We start from the raw sequence: 27,878 nt of genomic DNA, 5'->3' as shown, positions 1-27,878 counted from the left end.
AGCACGCGCGCTCTGCCAAGCCTCATCAGACCCGCACGAGCAGCCGCCGCGGAACCACGACGACACACGGACCGCAGTCATGGACCGAACCGAGCACCGAGACACGAGGAGGCCCGGCACGGCACGGTGCGGCATCAAGGTGAGCGCAAAGTTACCTGCGGCGCGCGCGTTGTTTATGGAAACACCTGAACCAGACGCTCAACTCGTTCTCGCTCTTTTTCATATTTAGACATGTTCTGTAATGTCTTCCACTTTCCCAGATGAAACTTGGAATTTAGACTTTATTCTCAGATTTCCAAGATTAAACTCCCAATCCTTCGAAAAAAAAGTATGAAAAGAATAATAATAAAAAAAAAAAGTCTGACAAAAGAGTTCATAGTTTGAATTCAAACTTTCGTCTCTGGATTCCGAGATTTGGAACATGTTGGGGAAACATCACAATTCCGAATTTAATCTCAGAACTCAAAAATGATGTATTAATTTTTTTAAATGTCTTTATAAACTTTTGATGCAGAGAAAAAAAACAAACAACTGTTTCCAGAAATGAACCAGAAACAAATGTTTAGTTTCTTCTGTTTCTCAATCGGGTCAAACAAAGATTTAGTTTAACTAATGCACCTATTTGAATTCATGCATATTTATTTATTTATTTATTTATCCTTTGTTAAGCTTCATTCTCAGTGTTGTAGGACGTTACCTATTTGTAATCTTGATTGGCTAAAATGACACACATTTCCTGCTATATATTTAATATTTTATATATTTAATGGGGAAATAAACAGTTGGCAGTAATCAGTTGTTCCAGCACTGAGGGCTCTGGAGTGGGAAGCTGGAACGTTGTAATGACAATGCATTTATTGGTTTCTGGTGTCATCCTGGAAAAACAAACAAACGTTTTTTGTTATGTTTACAAGTGTCAAGTAGAAATGTCCTCTAGTTTCATATTTCTGATTCCAGAAATCCGACTCAAGTTCTAATCAGCCTGTCTCAACATTTTAATGAACTCATCTTTGTTTTGACGTCACGGAAAGAACAGTGGACGTTACCAAATGTAGTCACTTGCACGATAAAGGTTTAAATATATATCTATGGAGCGGGCGCAGTATCAGAAACACAAGTAAAACAGGAAGGTCATGTAGAATCTGACACAAGATGATTCACAGTAATGACTGAATAATGATTTGAAACGTGTGAAGTATTGCCATGATGATGGGTCACTGGATCCTGAACACATGTGCTTCCACACAGCTTGGAAACACTTGGGCTGACGCTGTTACTCAATACAACACAAAAACATGTAATTACAATAAAGTGGCATCATGTAAGACCTGAGAGAAGAATCACATGCTAATGTGTGAGAGAAATTGACAGAGGAAGGCGTGTGCCTCCAAAACAAGCTGTTTACCATCAGACCTGTTGTTTGATTTGTTGACTGTGGTCCACTAAGTGGCTGGTTGAAGTTGAACAGACAGAGAGTTGGCAGCCTCTCCCGATCGATTCCTGACGCAGGTTCTGACGGTTCTGGACTCGTGGCCGGTTGCGGTGTGGTTGTTTGCTTCTCCTCGGGGCCTCTTGCGCTCAGAGCCTGTGAGCTGGAGGCAGAAATGTCAGGCTGGCAGCGAGCCAAGAGGAGCAGTTGTACTTGGCTGTGTGGCAGCGATGCGAGAGAAACACTTTGTTCCTGGGCTGTGTGTAATAATGAGGCAGAGACTCCATGTTGCACTTTGGATGGTTGCTCTCGTAACCCGCCGAGGAACGACTGTGAACAGAGTGGGACGAACACGCAGAGACTCGGAGGACGGGATGGGAGACGCCGGCCAATCGGCCAGAGAAGTTTGGTTTGAAGTTGAAACCTTCAGATCGTTTACCTTCCAAAGTTCTCACAGCATCACAGGCTGCTGCAAACCTCCTCCTGTTCATGTTCACTTTGAGCAGCTTGAAGTCCAGAAGTGTAAATAGAGACGGAGGAGGAGGCGCTGGTCCTGCAGGTGTCTCTGCTGGACTGGAGTGTCGGACCGTCCCGCACAGCGTGGGTCTGTTGACACTCTGGGAGGAGTTGAGAAGAAGCGGCGGGTGATGGTCAGAGAGACGCTCCCAGTCTGTGTCCAACTGCAGCAGCACTTCCCTCCGGTCCAACAACTACAACTCTCCTCGTGGGGGCAAGCCACTTGGTAAGGTCAGCAAGTCAGCAAGTCAACAAGTCAACAATGGCTTTACAGAGAGTCGTCACATCCCCCCCCCCCCCCATGCTCTGAACTCGTGGGCCGTGCCGCGGCCTGGTCCATGCGTGTTACACCATCAGATCTCCTTGGAGGGAATTCAACACAGGAGCCAAGTTTTGTGCTCAGGGGCACGTCGTGTTTACAGAAGGAGAAGTATTTGAGGGATCCACACCTAGCTGCACATCTGACCTCGTGCATCACGGCTCCAACTTTTCTTGTTTCCTTGCAGCCTTGATGTGCGTTAGAGCAGTTTTAGAAAGCAGTTTTAGAAAGCAGTTTTAGAAAGCAGTTTTAGAAAGCGGTTTTAGAAAGCAGTTTTAGAAAGCAGTTTTAGAAAGCAGTTTTAGAAAGCAGTTTTAGAAAGCAGTTTTAGAAAGCAGTTTTAGAAAGCAGTTTTAGAAAGCAGTTTTAGAAAGCAGCTGAGCGCGCCGACTCGGCCCGTTCACAAAGGAGACGCTCTTCCTCCTCATACCACAAGTATTGTTCAGGATTTTTACCAAAGCTGCAGCATCGCAGCACTAAACTCCTCCTGACAAGGTGCAGCACCCAGTTATCTCTCAAAATAAAGTCAGGACATGAAGAAATAACACATTTTTCATCGAATGCAACAAAATACTTGTTCCAAATATGAATGTCATGTTTTATATCATTTAGACAGAGCGCTGCAGCTTCACAGTGATGCATTGAGGATTATTTATAACCTGATTTAATCTTGATTATCCCGGAACCAGTCAAATGATAAGCCTTAAATAATAATTCCAAATGTTTCCCATTGTTTCAGTGCAAGTACTTTAAATTAAGTGTCCATATTGAAGCTTTATATTGTGCAGTTGTTGACAGTGCTTCTTGTTCTTCTATTTCCTCTTTGAACTTCGTTGCTTTCAGAAATGCCAGAAAAATACTGTGTTTTGCTCTAATTTGAACTGTTCTATCTTTCCTGCCTGTACAGTTTCTACCAGTTGGGTGTGAATGTTTTCACTGGAATGACTGACGCCTTGTCTCAGGCCTCAGTGTTGCTCTATATCAGACACTCCCACTGAAACAGCGCGAGCTCCAATAAATACACGAGGAGAAGCACTTTCTTTTATTAGGAAAGCAAGTAGATGTTTTCTTTTACACTTTGCAAGGTTGTTCCACAGCCTGTTTAAAAAGACGCTCATTGGCTCCTAGATCTTCTTATTTTCCTCCAATCCGTCTGTGAGGACAAATTTTCTGTCTGTTAATGTTGTTATCCAGTCGGTAAAAGACGGAAGAGTTTCACCTTCTAACGCTGCAGAACCAGGTTCTGAGCAGGAACAAGACCATGACACAGTAAGTGATATTGGACTTTGGAAAGGTTTGTCTTTTTAAGTTTCTGACACAAATAAGATTGTAACAGGCCTCCAAGCAGAAACCCTGTGATTTTGGGCACAAAACAAAACTAGTTTGTATATACAAGTCAAACACAATCATTTATTTATTGTTTGTGTATTTTATTTGTTGTGTGCTTGTTCTAGGATAGAGGGTGTGTAACATCAACCACACAATTAAAGAAAAACAATAACAAGTAGACAAACTTAAATTTCATGAGATTCTCAGCTTTGTTCTTTATGTTTTGAGGCAATAAAGAAAAGCCTTGGCTTTAATATACTAAACCAGTATTGGAATTCAGAAGTAAACCGAGGTGTGTGATACATACAGAACTATAGCATTACCAGATCCTGCTGTTCTGTATCCGTGCTTCATTGGAAGAGAGGAACTGGGCTGAGGTTTGTACACATCTTTCATATGAACATGTTTTCAAGGCACACAATAGCAGCAGAATTCACACGGAACATTTTTGGATAAAGGAACGTTTTTCACATCATAACTAATGATTTCATTTAATGACTCTTCGGACCCATGGGGGAAACGTAAAACAAAAAAAACCGAAATAAAATTTTTCAGTAAATGTTTTTCTTTTGAGAAATTAAAACGATAAAAGTTAGCAGAGAAATGGGCAGAATTCTTGTTTTTGCCGTCGATGATTTAGCAGAATCCTAACAGTTCTGGTTTGTATCCAGATGTTGCTCGAGTTTCATGAGACAGTGGACAAATTAGAAATAGCAGTTGCTTCATTTGGAATGTCGAAGTTGATATCTTCTTTTGACTGATTGGACGTTTGGGCAGAATGTTGTTTTTGCCTTCGAGCAACATTTCCCATCCTAGAATGATAACTAGTGAAAGTATCGATAAGACAAAGAAATACATATTTATATTTTAGCTCCAGTCAGGCAGTTGGTTTAGTTTAACTTCATAAAAACAACTAAACGCATGAATTAGAAATGAAATCCAGTTAGCCATTTGCCAACCACAGTCTCATAATGAGGAATGAGAGGTTGGTTTCATCTTTCTAACAAAAAGAAGAGAATCATTTCAAAGTGTCCTCCAGCTCTTGTGTTGGTGAAGCTATTGTGGTGGAGGCTCGTTTCATGTTTGTCTCACAATAAAGGGTGGGACCCTGCAGCTAATGCTTCTTTTAACTATTCTGGGAGACTTCTTGAGTTATACCTTTTCCTTATTTATGCACTTTTCCTTCACAGAATGGATGAGGGATTTGTGAAGCTGTGGATTTCCACATGACAAACACGTGTCCATGAGGTAAAAGCATTGAAATTGAAGCGTGGACTTCCCTCAATTCTTCCCCTCGCAGCAGGGTGCCCTGCCAGGACAATTATGTCCAGAGTGAAGAGCTCAGAGCGATCAAAAAGGATAAATATGGACATAAATCAACCGTGCACAGCAGCTTTTCCTGCGAACAAACATCCTACTGAAGCATCAGTCAAAATCACGTACGTTTCTGCCCTTACAGGCTTTCTGGAGCTTTTTCTTTGAGGGTCTTTTCAGGGGTTTCAACACGGCGCAACATTTCTTCATCCAGAAGAACTGACCTGTTGTATTTTCCAGTTACACTTTCTGCTCTTTCTCAGGCTTTAATGGATTGTGTGTTTCCAGAATCCAGGCCAAATTGTCAAAAAGCCCTGAAATGGGATATTTTCTTTTCTAAATCTGACCAGATTAAAGTTAGTCTGAAGTTTATGGGAGACAAGTTGCATTTTGACAAAAATCACTGACAGTAAACGGTCTGCCTGCCCGAGCAAATAATGTTGATAATTGGGGCTTGATCGATTGAAGTGCAAATATTTAACAGTTGTGTTGAAAGCATCTATTGTGCGAGTTGGAAAACCTTGAAGCCAAGCTGTAACAGGAGTATTAACTGTTCTGAGGAAGAGGCAGGGTTTATTCTCCCTCTGCCGAGCTGGCAGCCGGTGAACAAAGCTGAAAGCCTGGATTTAACTCTGTTTTCATAGTAAATTCTCTCTTAATCTCCACACGTAGCCTCACCGGTGCATTAGGGTTAGGTTAATTTCATCTGTGAGAAAACACAAGTAATTGTCAAAATCAACCCCTACAAACCAAAAGCGGCATGTCGTTACGTTCTGCTTCATCTTTCCTCTGCTCACACACGTTTGATCAGTTGAAGGCTTGTTTGAGCCCGTTCTGTGACATCGGCCCAAATTGTTATAAAATATAATGTAATAAAACTAGTGCTGTCAATAAGAGCGCATCAATTTCATTAATGGATTTCAAATGTTTAATTTGTTTAAAACAATTATGTAATTAACGCAGTTTTATTTTCTTTACCCTCTTACCGGAGCAGCATGTGCAGCACCTCTGGGTGCCTACATCTCTACATGTCTGTGACTACAGAGCAGCACAATACCCAGAGGAGCAATATTAAGGTAGAAAGTTTCACTTTAAAAGTTCCCTGAAGGCTGATTGAGAAAGTGAAAGTCATTAGCTTTACTTTGAAAAGCTGAATTTAACAACTGCAGTAGTAATTCTCCAGCAAAACAGCAGGTTGCCATGTTGGCTATATATATATATATATATATATATATATATATATATATATATATATATATATATATATATATATATATATATATAGTTCATGAAATTATTTCACAACTTTGTTTCTAGAAATATTCAAATCCTCAAAGTGGTGGACCTGCACTCTAACAAAACCCAGACTTATGTTAGATGTTTATTAATTTATTGATTTCTTTTGATTTTGTTGATCTAGGAGAGAAACAGCATTCATGCAATGCTAAAAGGACGTTATAAAATAGTCTTTGAATTGAAATATAGTCTCTGTGTGTTGAGTCGACATTTATTCCGTGGTTTTCCCTGAATAAATATTACAAGTTTCAGTCTTCAGGAGAAAAGCAATGCGATTAATCACAATTAATAACAGAAAATTGTGCAATTAATTAGTGCATTTCTTTTAATCAATTGACGGCACTAAATAAAACCCAAAATGTTTGATAATGTAACAAAAATGTAATAAAACGCTGAGCCTAAAATGTAATTTAAAAAAAAGTGATGAAACCCAAAATGTCATTATTACTTTTTGGCTCGTTGTTCCGTCTGAGGCTCTAACAAGGCCCCGACAACATTTCAACTAAAAATGCATCGTTTTCGTGTCTTCACTTCAGAAAAGTTTGGTGTTGACGTGGCAACGGTTTGAAACTGAATGTCCGTTGGCGTAGCAACGGCTGAGATGCTGAAAACAATGTTGTTTTCTTGTAGGGCCACTAGTGAGTGCTGTTGTTTGTATTTAGAACAATATAAGCATATTTTCATTACTTTTTCCATATTTAAACTATAAAGAAGAAGTGCTGCATAAAGTTCTGATAGTTTAATACATGTGAACAGCACATCAGGTCATTTATGCGTGTAAAAGAAGAATCCTACATATTTTGCGTATCAGCACAGTTCAACTTTCATGTGGAGGAATTCAGTCATGGAGATGGAACGGCAGGCGACCAAAGAAACTCGTGCGTCATTCAGAAAAGACTGAGGTCATCTCAGACATGAGTAGTAAGAGTCATTCCGTTTAACAAGTGGTTGTATGACGACTTCAGCTTCACTGTGGAGGAAATCCTTGTTCACTAAGGCTCTTTTATTTATTTTCATTCTTTAGAAACATGAGATGTTTAAGAATGTTTAGTTTGAAAACAACCACATGTAAGGGGATTTTTCTACAAACAAAGTTAAATGTCCATAAAAGAAGATGCTCAGTTATCCAAACACATTTGAATAAATCCTTCTCCTCCCAGCTCGGTCCACATGGTGTCACCTTGGTAATCTAGAGAGCAAAACGGCCTGACGGCTCCCTGGTTGAGCTTCCAATGATTCTTTACAAGAGTGGTCAAGATCAGCAGCAGCGTTCAGCAAGAATTCTTCCAGACAACCATCAGATAACAGTTTGAAACATGTCAACATGTCCTGGTCAGAGAGCCATCATGGTGCATCTTCCCCCAGCGCCTCCAACTCCTTCTCAAAACATTGGAGGAGAACAGCTCAGCTATTCCTGCAGCAGGTTCCAGCCTGCAGGACCAACGTATGTGAATGTCCTTTTCTCCCCATTTCAAGACTCTGTGGACCAAAGCAGCTGGAACTCTTGTGCAAAACCTGTTGATGCATGAACATTGCATAGATAGAAATTAGCTGAGATTTACAGGCTTCTGACCGATTTGAGCATAAAATCAGCAATGATAAGTTAGAGCTGTAATTTGTGTTAGTCCTCAAAGCTCTGGTAAACCACCGGTGGCATTTATGTGCATGCACATGTAAGCCAACACTGTCGCCAATTAGGTTTTTTAGCGTAGCAGCAACCGGTCACAGCAAAAGATAAAAATGACTCATTTGACTAGAAGACACAAGACATCTGGTGCTTCCCTGACGCAGGATGTTCATGCATCACACCGACATTGACGTCATGTCAAACATACCCTGCCTTTAGCCCTCTGCACACTGCAGTCAAATAAACCTGCCTGTTGCTGACTTGGTATGACAAAAAAAACTTTAGGAAGGAGCAAAAAATATAAATCAATAAATCTTAAGTTACTTAAAATGAGGGTGTAGAAGTGTTGAGGAAGGTGTGTCACATTAAAAAGAAGGAACGCAAAAAATCAAAATCAAAAAATGATATCAGTATACATCAATGGAAAAATCTGCTGTCTGACTATATTATTACAGAATCTCAGTCGACTTTCCCTGGATTTATGACAATAGAACCTCAATTCCAAAACAAACTCATTCAATTGCTACAAAATGGATCATTTCACTTTTTCTTCTCTTTTGCTCCTTTCTACACAAACTATTTCCTTTCTCCGCTGTTTCCTTCATAAACATAACGAAGTTACACTTAGTATTTCACATACAAAGACGCATGCACACACATGCACACACATGCACACACACGCACACACACGATGTAAATAGTATTTGCGGTAGCACTTGTTTGTCTTTATTTTGTATATAGAATGTATTGTTCATTTTCACAGATCTTTGGAATTGTTTACTGTTTTGTATTGTTTATTTGCACTACCTTAAATTAAAAAATAAATAAATAAAAGCAGAAGAAGCGCAGCAGCATCACAGTATTCGGGGGTGAATCTGTGTGAAATGGCTCAGAAAGTGATGTGTGTTCACTGCAATGGCTTCAGCTCCTGGTCAAAAAGATGCTTCCACAGTGTGTTTCCTTCAATGTCTTTGCAATCCCTGAAACAATTTCAACCTCACAGGAGGAGAGTGTCCCAGTTTTTGAATCTCGTTTATTTCAGGTCATCCCAATATCTTCCTCAGGCGAGACATAATACCAATTTCTTTTGTGGATGTGATGTGGATTCACCATTGTTGGTATTACCATTCAACCAATCCACATCTCTTTGTTTCATTTCCTGTGTCCTAGCTGTTCGTCCTGTGTCACGGCCTGCTGCAGTTCTCTCAGCTGCTGTACAGCGCCTACTTCAAGAGCACCATCACCACCATCGAGAGGCGCTACGGTCTCAGCAGCTACTCCTCAGGAACCATTTCCTCTTTCAACGAGGTGCGTGCCAAAAATAACATAGTGCTCACACGCTGCGAGATCACGATAGCCTTATTTCAAGGGTGGAGGTGACAAAAGGGGAATTGGAGAACAAGCAACATATCACAAGCACGCTTCCTGAGAAGTCAAGCGGGGCCCCAGTAGCTTCTGGAACAGTTCTGGTTGAGATACAGGGGTCAGCACTGATGAAAGAATGTTCTCTATTCGCTTGCCTTGCAGGATGCTCAACTTTTTAATGCTTAAGTAGGATTTAGAAGCATCAGACACAGTGATGTTTTCCATTAGAAATACCTTGCATGACCTCAGGTCATGAGATTAAATCTCCAAGCTGACAATTTCTGTCTCCTGCCTTTTGGCTTTGGTTCACGAAAACACCGACCAAAACTCTGAACATTGAAACTGAGCCTCATCTCTTTGTGCCCTTTTTGGAAACTGCAGTGAGTGGACTGATAGCAACAGTTGGTCAGGTGACTGCATGAATCCAATACATTTTTCATTACTCGTCAGTGAAAATGATCAAAGTTTCATGTTGTACTTGTGAAGAGTCGTGACAGGCCGGGAAAACCAAGTGAATCTGTGATGTGAAGAAAACTACAGAAGAAACATGTGTTCACACTGAGTGCAGTCTGACCCAAATGTTCAGACAGAATTCATCCTGCCGTCACCTCTGATGCTTGACTTGAGCGATAGAAGAAGAGACAGCCACCGCAAAGCTTCAAGCCTCTTCCTGCAGGAACAGTATCCAACGTTTTCACATCACAGGATCTTCAACATGTTGACCTATGAGATTTGAGACGCATGCTTTACCCTGCATGAAGACATGAACATGACGCCTCAACAAGTGTGAAGGCAAAATACTGATCTGAAAAATGGGAAATGATCAGAATTGATTCAACACACTGGCATTATTGGCGGGGGTACTCAGTTTACTTGTTTTTTTGGTTTTTTTTAAGTTTAAGACTCATAACTTGCATCAAAATGTGTTCTCTAAGTTCCAGCTTGTAGAACAGTATCATTTAAATTGAGTAAGTGTTTATCTGTTTGGAGAGCTGCAATAAGGATTCCAGGCGGTGGGATCCTGGAAATCAACTCGAATTCTGTTTGTTAGCAGTGGTTTTGTTGTTTGTGATTTTGACACATTGGTACATTGACATGTGTTGTTTGGGAGCAATACAAACTGTTCATCAAAGATTCAACAGTATCACAAGTACTGGAAATATCAACCGACTAAAGTATTCCTGCACTGATGATAAAACTGGATCTAAATTAGCTTTGCTAACAGTCAGTCAGTGAGGAGCCGGAGTTTCCAACAGCAGGCTGCAGCCTCTTGCTGGCTTAAGTGAGCTTTGATTGTCATATTTGGATTTGGAGTTTAGGCTGAATATAAGACTTTTTTCTTTTGATATACTATTATTAAAGTACTTTTATATCATTAACATACTAAAGTGTAATTCAGATGTATAAAATACACCTGTGCAGGTATTTTGACTGTTTGTTTCCAAAGTGCCTAAAAGCCCGTCAGCCTGATTCAGTGTGTGTGAAGGCGATGGATTTGAAAAGCGGAGTTGTCCTGTCAGGAGGAAACAATCCCTGTGGTTTCTCTCTGTCTCCTAGGTCAGTAACAGCCTGCTGATTGTCTTCGTCAGCTATTTCGGAAACCGGGTCAACCGTCCTCGTGTCATCGGAGTCGGAGGGCTGCTGATGGCTGTCAGTGCCATGATGCTGACCTTACCTCACTTCTTGTCCCAGCCCTACGAATACGACTCCGTCTTGCACAGTAAGCCGTAAACACGAGGCCTGGCAGCCCCCCGACAGCTAATGTAACTCAGTCTGCAGCAGGGGACCCACAAATATGTCAAAGCACTTTATGGGGCTTTACTCTCCGGCCCAATTTTGTGATTTAATCCCTGCAAAAATCCACAGCAGGAGTGAAACAAGTGTCCAATGTTTGGCTCTGCAGAAGAGTGATGTACCGGAGGCGCCTTGCCGGTGCGCTCCAGCTGAACTTTTGCATAAATCAGGAGGAAGCTGATAATCTCAGTGCAGTCGCTGAAAGCTATGGAGATTAGACTGACCTCCGGGATGTTTAATTTAGCAAAAACAACCCTCCTCTCCCATCTTTCATTTGACCCTGGCATCATACAGGATGTCAGCGGAGGGTCAGAGAAGCTCCAGGAAATAAAAATAAAAAAAGTGGGACTGACTTGTACTTTACCTTCATTGTCTTGTATTTCCTTTTTTTTTCTCCCCTCACCGTTTCCCCACCAGATCACCACGACATTTGCAGCCCGCACCACAACACAAGTAAAGCAGAGTCGTGCGGCCGCGAGGAGGCCAGGCGACTGACGGACACCAACAACCTGTGGCTGCTCATGGGCAGCGCTCAGCTGCTCTTCGGGGTGGGCTCCGTGCCCATCCAACCCTTCGGCATCTCCTACATTGACGACTTCGCTGAGCCAGGCAACTCACCGCTTTACATTGGTACATGACCCAGATGACAGTCGCACAAGTAAAGGGTCACCAGGTTCTGCTGGGCAGATTTCAAGAGAAGTGGCATTAGATTTTATTGTTTGCAGGACTTATTTGGACTTTTTCTTTTGGTGTTAAGTCTCTGGAAAAAACAAACCAGGATCAGACAGATTTAAGAAATAGATTTTTATGCTCATATGCATGAGGAAACATATAGACAGTCAACTCTCCCTCTGTATCTGCTTTACGAAGCTCACTGGTGTGATTCGGTACATTATGTTAGGTGGGACCGATTAGTGAGGGATTTATTAGGCAACAATTAAACATTTTGTCCTCAAAGGTAATGTATTAGAAGCAGAAAAAAATGGATGAGAGCAAGCATTTGAACAGGTTTAAGAAAACAATGAATGAGTTCGAGAAAGTCCTAAAGATGCAGAGGTTTGCAGCAGTCAGTCGTCTGATCCAAGAAGGGCAACAAGGTGAACCAGTGACAGGGAAACTAAAACTAATTGATGCACATGTGGAATGAAGGCTTGTTGTGTGACACAATGTGTGAACTACTGAAACTCAAACTGCTGCAAACATTAATGTTGGCTCTGATCAAAAGAGGTGATAAAACACAGTTTAGTGTGTATTGTGAGCAGGTAGTGTAACAACCACCAAAATTGTTTTAAAATATAATGTCATTAAACACCAAATGAAATAAATGGTCGATTACGTAAATTTAAAAAGAATTGAAATGTGATAGTAATGTGTTTAATGTTATACATTATTATGTACTGATGATCGGGGAAATAGACTATTAATGACTCAGGCAACAGCAATCATGAACTGTATATAGATATATGAATAAACAAATAGTCCAAATGTTTAGAACTCACTGACTCACTTAATGATGTCATAGAATTATTACAATATCAGGAGGAAAATGTTTTGCCTTTCCCATAATGTAATATAAGTTTTATTACATTATGTTTTATTACGATTCTGGTTGTTGTTACGTATCAGGCTGAAAAACAGAATTCAAGATAAGGTTGAGACTTTTCTTTAGATACTGATGTGACATATAAAGGTAGAAGCAGACAAACAAGAAACAGTTCTGTTATTCTTATCGAGCTATAATGTCTGCTCTGTACCAATTTGAAAAAGCTCACCTTACCATGAAGATATCTTGCTTTTTTTTTAATCCTCATTATAAAAGCATCTGCTCTAAATATGTGGAGAAAAAGTCACAATAAGGCTTGGTGTGTAAAAACCTTTAGTGTGATTTAATTTATTATAAGATTTATATCTTTTAAGTACTTGGGCTCGGGTGAAATTACCCAATAGAACTGTGAAATCTCCCTCACCGTCAAAATAGAAAAATGAAAGTCCTCCCTTGAGTTTGGATCAATGTGAGTGAATGAGCTGTGATAGTGTGAAGCTTATAAAGTGACACAAACGTAACTCCAACCAAAAGAGGAGAGCATCACATCATGGCCTAAATGTGTCTCGCAACATTTGCAACAGTAATTAACTTTTAAACAATCTGCTTGAGTTCAAACTCAATATTCTTTTCATCCTTTTTTCATTTTTCATTCAAACAAGCTCAACCATTTGAAACTGTTAATACGTTTTTATAGCAATGATCCTACTTTGAATTCTGAGGTCAGGCAGGATAGGAAACCTGAGCCCTTCAGCACAAACTCAGTCTCAATGTCATCCACAGCCATCCTGTTCGCGGTTTCTGTGTTTGGGCCTGCCATTGGCTACCTGCTGGGCTCCGTCATGCTTCACATCTACGTGGACGTGGACAAGATCGGTTTAGGTAACGTCTGAATCCACGGAGGTTCAGTCCACGTCCTGCAGATGCCTCACTGTCTGATGACGGTGTTGGCCGGTGTTTGTTGCAGGAGGTGAACAGGAGCTGAGGCCCGGGGATCCGCGGTGGGTGGGAGCCTGGTGGATGGGCCTCCTCATCGCCACCGGCTGCCTGGTCCTCACCTCCATCCCCTACTTCTTCTTCCCACGCACAATGCCCCCAGGAGACAATGTGAGTGTTGCAGAGAGGTTTTTACACAACCGTTAACAATAATGGTTGTACTTGAATGTATTTGTGCTCTTTACAGTTAAAGAGTTAAAGGCCACTGCATGGCCCATGTTTTACTGCCATCTGTTGGCCATATGGCGGCACTGCAAGGGTGTTTTTTTTCACTCTGTCTCAATTTCAGGTTTATAAGGTTTTGAACATTATTTTCACTCGCTCTTGGTTAGACGGTTAACCAAGCAGATGATATTGACCTCATGCTGATTAAAAAAGCAGAGTTTCTGTGTTAACTGAGTAAAAAACATCAAAAGTTAAGCATGTGGATCAGGTTTACCTGTTCTACATATCTCCTTCCTGCTCTAATATACTTCAAGATCAAAGTGGTTTCACTGCCCTACTAGTGATTCAAGCCAGTTCATCTTTTTTTTGACAGACAGAACTCTTAATGTGCACATCACCACTCCCACACCATAATGTCTCTCACACCAAGTACTGAAATCGAATGCCAGAGGCCCTGTATTGTTATATTGAAATATATCATTGTCAAAAGTTGAGTTACTGGCAGTACATGGTAATTAGAGCGGCAGTAACCCACCTTCTTCTGCATTCATCTGGATTATAGTATGGTGGCATGTGGAATGAGCAGGTTTCATCGCCTGTGGTCCAGAAGAATTGAAAGGTCTTTGTGAGTTTGGTATATTCAGGCTAAATATCTTTAAAGGTGCAAAAACATCCACTTGCAATGAATTTAGGGTCACAGAGTCTTTGGATTGTGGTACAAAGCAGATGTACCTAGAGAACGCATGCAAACATCACACAGATTCAAGCCCAGGCCACCTCCAGCACTTCGTCTTCTCATTTTCTCATCAGGTGTTTCCACTGCGGATCTTATTCTAATAACCTCGACTTCCTATATCCCCCTCACCTGCATGTCCTCCCATCACTGCATTCATGAACCTCCTCACTGACCTTCCACATCCTGAATGCATCAACACCCTCAGCTCTGCATCTAAACAATCGACGTGCTCAACGCTGAAACTGTCGTAAAATAACACACGTACAAGACAAAAACCTTTATAAATAGATGAGAACATGATGAGTTTGGCCGTGAATCGAAAAATGATGGTGAAGCAGTTAAAAATTCAGCCCGTGCCTCATGAAGTATTAGGAGCAAAGTTAAAACTTAACATTAAATTTGTAAACTCTGTTATGAAAGCAGTAGTTATGAATAAATGGATGTGGAACATGACATATGGAACTTATGAAGAGGGATCAAGGACAAGTGCAGATACTGTTTTAAATTGTGTACTCTTATTATGTCTGTCTTATTGTCTTATTACTTCCTATGTGCAGATTTATATTTGTCTTCCAACAGGAAGCCTGATCCAACAAGACAAAGAGGGCGTTATTAGAAGCCGAGAGACTTTAGCACAGAGAAAATATGCCTATTGAATGTGATATTCATGACAGCAGCAACACGACTGAAAGAGAATTGGATCCCTAATTGAGGACGAATCAGATTCAGAGAGCGTTGCAACAATTTCCCCCCCTATGCTCTTATTGAAAAGATTTTTGAAAATGTCTTTTTTGCAGTGAGTACATTTTACTTAGAAGAGTAGAAGAGTTTCAATCAATGTATTTAACTTTCGTCATTTTTCCAAGCCACAGAATCTGTGCTCATACTTGAGTAAAGATCTGTGCACTTGTCATACCTCTGCACATGAAAAAGAAGATTGAGAACCAGTGTTGTACAAACTGTGGTTTCCTTTAAGAGCGCAAGTGTTTTTCCATAAAACACACATTCAGACTTTGAGCACAGTTTTCACTGTGAAAAAGCTCCCAGGGGACAAAACGTTGACAGAAACGCTCCATTATGTTATTTGACAGCTTTGAGGGATCTGGAAGGCGTGAACCCTGTTGCGTTGAGCTGTCAGCTCAGTCTAATGTTCCCTCATCGCATGAAGGCTGCATAAAGACCGGGTGAGGGGGTTTATCGTAGGATGAAGTGGCGTTCAGAGAGAGAGGCACGTTGGAAGACGAAGTAGAAGAACGGGACTGATGTAATTCACTCATGTGTTCTCACATTGTCACATTTGGTGGTCAGAGTAATAAAAATGACAAAACAAAACAAAAGCTCCAGGAAGCACGTTGACTAAAGTGAGCCAAGGTCAGTAATTGGAGGCGGCTGGACTGGATGGACAGACAGTACTTAGAGAATAGTGAGAAGTAGTTTGAGTTACTTTACTCGAGCAGTTTTTAATTTGATGGCTTTTGGTTTTTACTCCCTACATTCAAACACAAGTATTTGTACTTTCTTCACACTATCAAAACTGACCCATTACTGTATTTTATTTACTTTATGGAGATTAAAACATGGATTCATTTCCCATGTATTACAGCAAAATATACTCATGTAGTATGAGAATAAAAGAGTCAAGGGATTCAAGGCAACTTTGGAATAAGTGGTCATGGATGGTTTTCACTCTTAAAATACTTATTCCGCATTTATTCAGAATTATCGCTTGTTTTCGCACCTGTTTTCTGTACTACTTTATCCCTTCCAGGAGGAAGGAAGAGCACACCACTGACAGAAATAGACAATAGCAGACCCAGATGTATGCTAATTGACAAGTTAAACATTATAACATTGTAATGCAGTCCTGGTAGTAATTTACATACAGTCTCACCATGGTATTGCTGTTTGCAAAATAGTTTAATTTGTGTTTCGAAACCATGGTTTCAGCTCAATACGTACATAGATTTGATGGGGATGATAAAAAGGTTCCAAGTGGCAAACGTCAACTTATCCTGTCCTGAGGACGTATTGGGAAGGTTAAAGTTATGACACATAAATGCCAAAATGCGCCTTTTTCTAGCTTGTGTGTTTTATAATGCAGGTTATTGGGAGTGAGACTGATTCAAATGATGACTTCAAGAAGCCCGAAGTGTCATTGCTGGATTTCCTTAAACGTAAGTTCTGTGCTTTCATGCTGCACATCCTGACTGTACCGTTGTGTCGTGCACTAACGCGTGTGTGATCTGCATCTGATCAGTGTTTCCCCGGATGTTCTTCCGCCTCCTGTTGAGCCCTCTGTTCCTCATGCTGGTCCTGGCACAGTGCTGCTTCTCGTCGGTGATTTCGGGTCTCGCAACATTCCTCAACAAGTTCCTGGAGCGACAGTACAGCGCTTCCCAGGCATACAGCAGTCTGCTAGTAGGTAGGTACAGTGGAAGTGCTAAGATGTGCATGAAATTGAAGTAGGGGAATGGTGCTGTCATCAACAAACAACACACTCACTCACATAGATTATAGTTTTTGTATAAGTACAGTGTAAAATATTACATCTCAGTGATGCAGCATAGTATTTGGGTAATTGGACTTTCATGATTTCAGGATGACAGGAAGTCACTGTCGTGTTCATTTTTTGCAGTTAGTTGTTGAAAGTGTTTCAACTATGCTTGTATTTATTGTTCCATGTTACTGGTGTGTGAGGCAGCCGCTGCTTCTTGTCATCTTGGGACAAAACAAACACCAGAGTCACTCACAAATTAGGAATCCCTTCACCGTTCAGCAAATAGCAGTTACCTTTGAAAGAAATTAAAGTTATTAGTTACATTTATGGAAATAAGACCCATAGTCTACATTTCCATATTTTCTCTTTTTCATTGCAACATTGGAAAAGTACATAAAAAATGCACCACAGTGTAAAACAAAATATAGTGAAATGCCCTCCAAAAAACATATCGTTCCTTTGCAGCTATTTAGTTTTTCTTAGCATTATGCTGCATTAAAAAAGGTTAGAAATCAGCAGAAACATCTGAAGTCGACTTTGTCTTCATGTTAATGTTGGTATAAACTGTCGCCTCACAGTTTGATCTCTTGTGTTCATGATCTCTGCAGCCTTCAGCAGGTTTATTAATCCACCCTCACAGTTTGGCTTCATGATACGTCACTGGTGTTAAAACTAGTGAATAATATTATTCACTAGTCTCAGTGTTGGTATTTGTTCACTGCTCCTAGTAAACAGTGTGCTCACCAGGTAACATTAAAAAAACAAAAACCCAGCTACTTTAATTTAAAAATGGAGATGTTTTTGATCTTGGTACATTTTAGTATTCAATGTTGTTGTTTTATATATATATATATATATATATATATATATATATATATATATATATATATATTTATTTATTTTTATAAAAAAAAAATTTTCCCCCCCAAAACATTTGCAAGTAGGGATGTCCGATAAAATCGGCGGGCCGATATTATCGGCCGGTATTGACTTAAAAATGTAACATTTGGAAATATCGGTATCGGATTTTTACAACCGATATTGGAATTTCCGAGTCTGCATGAACGCAGCATGGGACGTTTACGGGCGCGCGCTTGATGACGTTTAACAACAACAAATACAACAAGTTAGACTCGTGGCTAAGAAGGAGAAGCCCGGTGAATGAAATGTCCGTGGAGGACTGGAGGCTCAACCAGGCCCTCTTCCCTGCTGGACCAGTACCTGACTGCACCCTGCACCAGTGTTGACGGTGAACCAGTGTTCAGCACTGGTACCAGTACCTGACTGCACCCTGCACCAGTGTTGACAGTGAACCAGTGTTCAGCACTGGTACCAGTACCTGACTGCACCCTGCACCAGTGTTGACAGTGAACCACTGTTCAGCACTGGTACCAGTACCTGACTGCACCCTGCACCAGTGTTGACGGTGAACCAGTGTTCAGCACTGGTACCAGTACCTGACTGCACCCTGCACCAGTGTTGACGGTGAACCAGTGTTCAGCACTGGTACCAGTACCTGACTGCACCCTGCACCAGTGTTGACGGTGAACCAGTGTTCAGCACTGGTACCAGTACCTGACTGCACCCTGCACCAGTGTTGACGGTGAACCACTGTTCAGCACTGGTACCAGTACCTGACTGCACCCTGCACCAGTGTTGACGGTGAACCAGTGTTCAGCACTGGTACCAGTACCTGACTGCACCCTGCACCAGTGTTGACGGTGAACCAGTGTTCAGCACTGGTACCAGTACCTGACTGCACCCTGCACCAGTGTTGACGGTGAACCAGTGTTCAGCACTGGTACCAGTACCTGACTGCACCCTGCACCAGTGTTGACAGGGAACCAGTGTTCAGCACTGGTACCAGTACCTGACTGCACCCTGCACCAGTGTTGACGGTGAACCAGTGTTCAGCACTGGTACCAGTACCTGACTGCACCCTGCACCAGTGTTGACGGTGAACCAGTGTTCAGCACTGGTACCAGTACCTGACTGCACCCTGCACCAGTGTTGACGGTGAACCACTGTTCACACTGGTACCAGTACCTGACTGCACCCTGCACCAGTGTTGACGGTGAACCACTGTTCAGCACTGGTACCAGTACCTGACTGCACCCTGCACCAGTGGTGACGGTGAACCACTGTTCAGCACTGGTACCAGTACCTGACTGCACCCTGCACCAGTGTTGACGGTGAACCAGTGTTCAGCACTGGTACCAGTACCTGACTGCACCCTGCACCAGTGTTGACAGTGAACCAGTGTTCAGCACTGGTACCAGTACCTGACTGCACCCTGCACCAGTGTTGACGGTGAACCAGTGTTCAGCACTGGTACCAGTACCTGACTGCACCCTGCACCAGTGTTGACGGTGAACCACTGTTCAGCACTGGTACCAGTACCTGACTGCACCCTGCACCAGTGTTGACGGTGGACCACTGTTCAGCACTGGTACCAGTACCTGACTGCACCCTGCACCAGTGTTGACAGTGAACCAGTGTTCAGCACTGGTACCAGTACCTGACTGCACCCTGCACCAGTGGTGACAGTGAACCAGTGTTCAGCACTGGTACCAGTACCTGATTGCACCCTGCACCAGTGTTGACGGTGAACCACTGTTCAGCACTGGTACCAGTACCTGACTGCACCCTGCACCAGTGTTGACGGTGAACCACTGTTCACACTGGTACCAGTACCTGACTGCACCCTGCACCAGTGTTGACGGTGAACCAGTGTTCAGCACTGGTACCAGTACCTGACTGCACCCTGCACCAGGGGTGACAGTGAACCAGTGTTCAGCACTGGTACCAGTACCTGATTGCACCCTGCACCAGTGTTGACGGTGAACCACTGTTCAGCACTGGTACCAGTACCTGACTGCACCCTGCACCAGTGTTGACGGTGAACCAGTGTTCAGCACTGGTACCAGTACCTGACTGCACCCTGCACCAGTGTTGACGGTGAACCACTGTTCACACTGGTACCAGTACCTGACTGCACCCTGCACCAGTGTTGACGGTGAACCACTGTTCAGCACTGGTACCAGTACCTGACTGCACCCTGCACCAGTGTTGACAGTGAACCAGTGTTCAGCACTGGTACCAGTACCTGACTGCACCCTGCACCAGTGTTGACAGTGAACCAGTGTTCAGCACTGGTACCAGTACCTGACTGCACCCTGCACCAGTGTTGACTGAACCAGTGTTCAGCACTGGTACCAGTACCTGACTGCACCCTGCACCAGTGTTGACAGTGAACCAGTGTTCAGCACTGGTACCAGTACCTGACTGCACCCTGCACCAGTGTTGACGGTGAACCACTGTTCACACTGGTACCAGTACCTGACTGCACCCTGCACCAGTGTTGACGGTGAACCACTGTTCAGCACTGGTACCAGTACCTGACTGCACCCTGCACCAGTGTTGACAGTGAACCAGTGTTCAGCACTGGTACCAGTACCTGACTGCACCCTGCACCAGTGTTGACAGTGAACCAGTGTTCAGCACTGGTACCAGTACCTGACTGCACCCTGCACCAGTGTTGACTGAACCAGTGTTCAGCACTGGTACCAGTACCTGACTGCACCCTGCACCAGTGTTGACAGTGAACCAGTGTTCAGCACTGGTACCAGAACCTGACTGCACCCTGCACCAGTGTTGACAGTGAACCAGTGTTCAGCACTGGTACCAGTACCTGACTGCACCCTGCACCAGTGTTGACGGTGAACCAGTGTTCAGCACTGTTGCCCACATCATTGATGAGAAGAGAAATCTCATACATTGCTGAGATGCTGAGATGCTTGTATTCATACAGAACAATCTCCCTCTTACACATGAGGACATGGGGAAAGAAATAGACCAGTTATATGGACGAGTCAACTTCAGTCTTTGTTGTTGTTGCACTTTAAAGGAGGGCTGTTTTAATTTTGTGAGCATTTCTGTGCCTTTCTTGTTTATATTTGCACTATTTTGTTTCTCTTAAAAGAGATTGAGCCCAGTTTGAGTCTATTATTTGACAAGTTATGTCCAGTTATTCATTCATTGACTGTTTACAACTAATGGACTGAAGATATGCCTCTTCCTTTTTTTTTATATTGTCTGTGGTGTTGTTGAGTTTGTTGTTGAGGTTTCTCTCTAACACTAAATAAATATGGCACTTTTTTCCATAATTTAAGTTGTTGTTCTCTTATTTTTCTCAGTGTGTACATTTGGAAAGCCATGTTTGATTCACATATGCATCCAGTGGGGCGTCACAATAAAATTAGGCATAATGTGTTAATTCCACAGTAGGAGATATTTTATGTTGTTGTTACCTAACAGTTTTGATGTAAAAAACCAGCATTTATCGGTATCGGTGATATCTGTATCGGAAATTAAGAGTTGGACAATATCGGAATATCGGATATCGGTAGAAAAGCCAATATCGAGCATCCCTATTTGCAACATATTCTTTTGAGATGACAGTCGTTGACAGTTTGCAGACTTTGTTGTTAAGTGGTTTCCGGTGCCTTCCTGTGGACTAATGGAGCTGTTCTGTGGCTCCCAGGTGCAGTGAACCTGCCCGCGGTGGCAGTGGGAATGCTGGTGGGCGGCGTCATCATGAAGAGGCTGGGCCTTTCTCAGAAAGCCATCCCACGCTTCTCCGTCATGATGCTGACCACCTCCACCCTCCTGTGCGTCCCGCTCTTCTTCATGGGCTGCCCCACGCAGAAGGTGGCGGAGGTCAATACCTACCAGAACGGACCGTATGGGTGAGTCAGGACACAGTGGGAAATGAACAGTTAGGGGCAGCAGGGCTAGCACTGCTAGCACTGCTAGCGCTGTCAAAAATGATTTTTTTCTTTATTTTTAATAATTAAAAAGTGATTCTGAAATCTGTGTCTGGAATCAATTAGTGACTTTAGCAACTTTGTCCAGAAGACGACTGGTTCTATTTTGTGGAGCTCAAATCTCCTATGTCCTCTAAATGCATCACAACTGCTTTCCTCTGCAGGGCTAGCAGAGGAAAGCATTGCTAACCTCTGATAGAAGCTGGACGCTGCTATTGGGTTAAAATGTTGAGTAACAGTATCATCAGCCAATCAGATTTTGATGTGTTATTGACGGACCGCCTTAGGGCCAGCAGAGTTTCATCATTGAAATGAGCTTGACTGATTGGCCCATGGGCAGGCGGGGATGACGCTCTGTTATTATCTGCTGATCTGGAGTGATGGCGGATAATAACATTACATTAACAGCAAGATGGGATGATATGATAGTGGACCTGCTTCAGGACCTTTTTCAAGGCACCTGTTTGCAGAAGAAATGGAAGTGAAGATTTTTTATTATTATTTGGAAACACGCATACTAACTATAATTAAATGAAACATACTCAATCTTCGGTTTTTAATTACCCGCTTCTAAAGAACTTGAGTTTTTGTCTACATTTTGTCATTTTCAACAAATTCCTTGTTTTCTCTTGTTTGTTGTCTCTGTTTCAAGCACAACTTGAGTTGATGTTGATGAGGAGGGGTCAGTGTTTTGTTTTTAATGTTTCAAAATCATCATCTATGAGACAAAAAGTTACCAAAAAAAGCTGTACTCTTCCCTCAGAGTAGTCTATTAGATGTTGGTTTGCTCTTGTAAATGTCCACACGGAGGATATATGGTGAGTGTTTGCAGGCTGTTATGCATGAGTGACTTCAACCAACATAGACTGATTAGCAACGCTGGATCTGAACGACTCCTGTGTTAACAGAAGTCGCCACACACACACTGCTACTGCTGCTCGGGGTGAACATGTAGTCCTCATTTCACACAACCACCCTGACTTCAACGCCTCTTGTGTAAACAGACACATCGACACATTTCTGCTACTGTGACTTAAACTATTTGAAATATAAACGCATTCGATGTTTTCAGCTGTTCAAAAACAGTATTACTAAAGAGAGCCATAGGTTCATCCACATTCTTTTAAACTCTAAGTTTCACAGTCAATCCTTGTAAATAACAGTGTTGTGCCGTTGTGTTCTTCAACACGGCTCTGGGCTCCAGCTGCTCTGTCTGGATCTCACTGTGTTGCCCTGCTCTATTCACAGGTCAATATCCAAGTGCTACTCCAACTGCTCCTGTCCCGCCACCGCCTTTAACCCCGTGTGTGGCTCTGACGGTATCGAGTACCTCTCTCCCTGCCACGCCGGCTGCACCAACTTTACCAAAGACCCCAACAACACGCACAGGGTTCAGGTGAGCGCCTGCTCCCACTTCCCCTGGTTGTATGAAACCTGCAGGCCCAGCTACTGTATGGAGATGAAGAGACATTTTAGCAGTGCTTTTAGTTTAGAAATCACATTTAGTCTCCTTTTTATTCATCAACAATATTGCGTGATACGTTTAATTATCATCTCATGCCCAGCATGACGACAGCAGCACTATTTAACAGACACGACACAGACACCTGGAACTGAAGAGCCGTTGAGAGTCTGTCGTAAAGCTCAGCTCAGCTCAATAACAATCGTGAATCAGTTTTGAAACGTTAACACAGTCATGAAAACATGCACTTTTAATGCTGCTGAAAATGTACAATCCGAAATCACAATGAGAAATATTCATATTGCCAGTTTTTTTTCTTCTTTAAACTTATTTATCAAAGATTTTATAAAAAATATATTAAATATGAACATGTTTGAGTGTTTAAGTACATTCTAGTCTATTGATTTCTGATTAAATGATGAGGACAACATCTATACATTTTCCTGTGAGGGAATAAATATACTGACTGCAAAGTGCCGCAGGGAATGCATGTATACAATGGCTACATGCATATACTTAAAAAAAAAAAAAAACTTTCTTTTTCCATTTTAAGCAAATATTTGGTGCTATCGCAAACATGAGCCCTGAAATGACATGATAGTTCTACATGTGCCCTCACATATTCTACAGACCGACACATCAATACGTGTCAACGAGACCAGTAATTTCCAGATTAAATGCGGTGACAACACTCAGAAAGCTCGCTGAGCAGCTCCCAGTCCACGTCTCATCAATGCTCATTAGTCATTCAGCACACAGAGCTGTTTCCAAATGGACAAAAACCTCAGTGGTTTAACGTCACAGGTTGTGAATAATCCTGCAGTGGGTCGATGGTGTGAGTATTAGTCAGATTGCCTCAGCTTGTAAGCTCACTGTGCAACACTGAAGCACAGGCAGCAGCTCGCGCAACGGATTCATTCAGACGAATCAGAGGCTAATTATTTTCCACCTTTAGAGTCACATGTCCTCGCACGGATGATGAAAGTGGTGCAATGAAGCAGCTTGAACACAATTTTCAATTTAGGTGCAAACAAATGTGGTCCTATGAATAAAAAGCAAAAAAAACCCAACAAACAACACCAATAGAGTGTTGATATTTTTATGGGTTCATTAAACCTCTCAACACCACTCCAACATTATAATTGTGAATTGTGAGCTAGTTCCTGGTGACGATAAGCTTTGCATACAGAGTAGAATCTGTGAAACTACAGTAATCTGCCAAGTTATGAAAACTTAAACTGTAAAAGCAAAGTTTTTTCAGTTGGTGCTCCTGTATGAGTTTTCTCAATGAGTTCCCGACTTATCATCTTGATGCTTAGCTCAATTAACTGTCTGTTGAGTTTAAGTGACTAAATGCCATGCTTATGTTAATGATTAATACGCTTTCTTTCCCTCTGCATACAGGTGTATACAAACTGCAGGTGCATCCCAGGGAGTCAGAGCCACGCCCTCCCGGCCCCCTGTCCCAACAACTGCCCTCACTTCCTCCTCCCGGTCATGCTCATCATCTCGGTCGCAGCACTCATCGCCTGCCTCACTCACAACCCCATGTACATGATGGTGCTCAGGTGAGGGAGGACAACAACGTGGACGGACGTTCATTAACATGAGATGTCCAGAATAGGAGCAGAGTGACATATGTCAGCACTTTAGATCAAGCAATAAGGGCTTGATCAAGGTTTTACTGTTGCCAAAGGAGGTTTGTAAAGTCCAGAGCTAATGACCTTCCTGCGTCATGAGGGTGAATGGAGACTGTCCGTCAAGGCAGGGAATAAAGGCAGTAATTAATAGAGCTGCTTATGTTGTATCTGGTTCAGTACCTTTCTAGTTGCAGCTTAGGTGGAGATCAAGTGTCGTTCTCTGACGACTTCATGCAGAAAACTTCACTCTCTATGTTCAAGTTCTCATCAAGACTTGTGTTGAGTATATTCATATCTGACCACATCACCTCCCGAAGCCTTTTACTTCTCTGTGTGTTTTTGTAGACTTATTCACTCAGTGAAATCCTCTGCTACTCTTGTTTTTAATGCGCTTCGTTGGGCTCCTTTTGAAGTTCTTGAAAACTCAAGTTTAGAAATGAATAAACCAGTGGCCTTACTGTAGTGGAACTGAGACTTTGCATACTGCTAAAAGTTCAAAGATGTGAAATATTTATTTGCCACTGTTTGCAAGGTCAGGCTTTTGTCATGTTTATTCTAAGCACTGTCTTAGAATAAACAATCTGTACAGAAACTGAATGAATTTCTCATTGTCTCGTCTCTTGGTAATTTCAGATCTGTTCCCTCAGAAGAAAAGTCATTTGCTATAGGAATTCAATTTTTACTCATGAGAGTATTAGGTAAGTCGACACTCGCACTATCTTGAGATAAAAATTAATTTCTGTATAGTTTCTATACATTTTATTACAAAGCATAGTGTTCTTTTAATCTTATTCATTGATTTGTAGATATGAAGACCCCATCTAAATTTAATTTAATTGAATTTAATTAAATAAAAAAACAAGCACATTATTATTTTAGTAATTTCAGGAGTGAATAAATGTTATAAACAGTGTGGGGTTTTTTTTCCAAGTTTTTCAAGTTTTTACTTGTATTATGAAAAAGTAACTGAAGCACTTTTAGAAAGTTTCTTTATCACTGATTAAAATTTAATGAAATTGCTAAATCAATGAATGCAATTACATGTAAATGTGAAATTCCGTTAAATTAATGAGACTATTTCAATGAAAATTTAGTAATTACAAAGAATAATGGAATGATCACTAACTTTTGGGATAATTTATACTAATTCAGGTTTTTTTAAATGAAAAACATCTTAAAATCGAAAAATGTCGATGTTTCTCAGTCACAAAAACAAAACTACATTCCTTTTTAAAGTTGTAATAAACAATATTAATAAAATCCTTGCAAACTTGCATTGTATATTTGGGTAAATGTAAATGGTTGATGTATCTTAACCACATTGGAACAGAGACACTGTGTTTGTCCCGCCAGCCTGGCTCCCGGCCCCCGCCCTCTTCGGGACCGCCATCGACACGTCTTGCATCTGGTGGAAGAGCATATGTGGAAAGAAGTTCAGCTGCGGTTACTACGATAACAACATCCTGAGGAATCGGTAAGGACCAGAATCGCTCCCAACACACACCACGGATGCTCAGCATTGCATTATCTCAGCATCTCTGCCTTCTCATTGCAGGTACTTGGGCTTACAGGTGGGCTACAAGATCATGGGCATCGTCCTGCTCATCATGCTGGGCTGGAAGGTGCAGCGGACACAGGAGTACAGTTTGGAAAAGAGGCCTGAGGGTCCTCTGTGATCCCACCAGACTTGTGTTTGATTTGAGCCTCTCGGTGTGTTGCTGTCGTGTTTGAAGAAGAACGAGCTGAGCGATCATGAGCGAAGTGGGAGGCTTTCCCTGCGCTGACCTCAGCTTGCGCCCACGCCTCTCCTCCACCCGGAGCTTCCCTGGTTGTAGTTTGAATGTTAATTTTCCAGAAAGTGTTGGAAAAGTATTTTCCAGGAAGTGTCGTGTCTGTCCATGTCTGGACAGACACGACACCTCTAATGTGTGAAATCTCACAATGACTTGCATACATCCAAGAAGGCGGTGAGACGGACTGATAATCCAACAGCAGTGAATTGTCTTTGTGTATTACGTGTTCCCGAAAAGGCAGCGATCAGTTGGGTTTTCACTCTCCCAATGGGAACATATTATGTAACTAATTAACTGTATAGCTTAATATTTAAGTTTATTTTTTATAGACGTTTGTCTCATACACAGAGACATCTTTGATAACAACAATACTCGTTTCCTATATGATCACATGTAACACTTTAGTTGCAATTCAAATTTCTTTTGTATATCAAGTCTGTACACTGTTACGTATAAACTAAATGGCAGAAATCGACCACACAATTTATGCAACCTAGTGTGTGGTGTGGAGTGCGTATAAATGTAAGCACTACTGGATAATAAAAGAATATACAGTACAATGGGTCAAGTGGGTTTGTTTCTGTTTATTGTATGATGCAACAATAGATTGGGGCGACCGTGGCTCAGGTGGTAGAGTGGTCGTCTTCGGAGTGAGAGGTCAGAGGTTCAATCCCAGTCTACACCAGTCTATGTGTCAAAGTGTCCTTGGGCAAGACACTGAACCCTAAATTGCTCCCAGTGGTCAACTAGCGCCTTGCATGGCAGCTCTGTCCCATTGGTGCGTGAATGGGTGAATGAGCTGATATGTAAAGCGCTTTTGGACTACCTCAGTGTGGTTAGAAGGCGCTATATAAATCTAGACCATTTACCATAGATAGATAGACATGACATTGGAATCTTATGGGCTATATATCTACAACATGGATGATCAAGAAAGGTCAGTCACAGTCAAGGTAGACTGCTTGTTTTAACATAGGGAAGACAGATAGCACTAACAATTAGTTTTTTGCATGTAGCATCTTGCTTGTTTCCTACTTGAACAGTTTCCAAAGTGCTTCACTCTGCTACTTTACTCATTTATTCACACATCCGCAGACCAATGGAGACGGCTGCCATGCAAGGTGCTCAATCCATCCATTGGGGTTTGTTTAGGGGTTCAGAGTCTTGCTCAAGTACACCTCAACATGCAGACAGGGGAAGATAGGGAATTGAACCTGCAACATTCTGATTG

The 27,878-nt window shown here is 42.0% G+C and overlaps 1 protein-coding gene across 1 annotated transcript; it reads left to right on the top strand.

The window, feature by feature from the left end:
* The first annotated feature begins 22 nt into the window (after positions 1-22).
* On the top strand, positions 23-26,739 carry slco2a1 (solute carrier organic anion transporter family, member 2A1). The gene is made up of 14 exons (XM_080506722.1): positions 23-139; positions 9,001-9,138; positions 10,753-10,915; positions 11,407-11,619; positions 13,316-13,414; positions 13,500-13,639; positions 16,531-16,603; positions 16,687-16,851; positions 21,470-21,674; positions 23,001-23,148; positions 24,619-24,782; positions 25,488-25,552; positions 26,208-26,328; positions 26,410-26,739. Exons 1-14 carry the CDS (start codon positions 80-82, stop codon positions 26,528-26,530), a joined length of 1,875 nt encoding a protein of 624 aa, XP_080362848.1. The 5' UTR covers positions 23-79; the 3' UTR covers positions 26,531-26,739.
* The last annotated feature ends 1,139 nt before the right edge of the window (positions 26,740-27,878 follow it).

The sequence above is a fragment of the Blennius ocellaris genome (assembly GCF_963422515.1).
Source record: "Blennius ocellaris genome assembly, chromosome: 12".
Lineage (NCBI taxonomy): Eukaryota > Metazoa > Chordata > Actinopteri > Blenniiformes > Blenniidae > Blennius > Blennius ocellaris.
The sequence above is the reverse complement of the archived record's forward strand: the minus strand, read 5'-3'. Positions and strand labels throughout refer to the sequence as shown.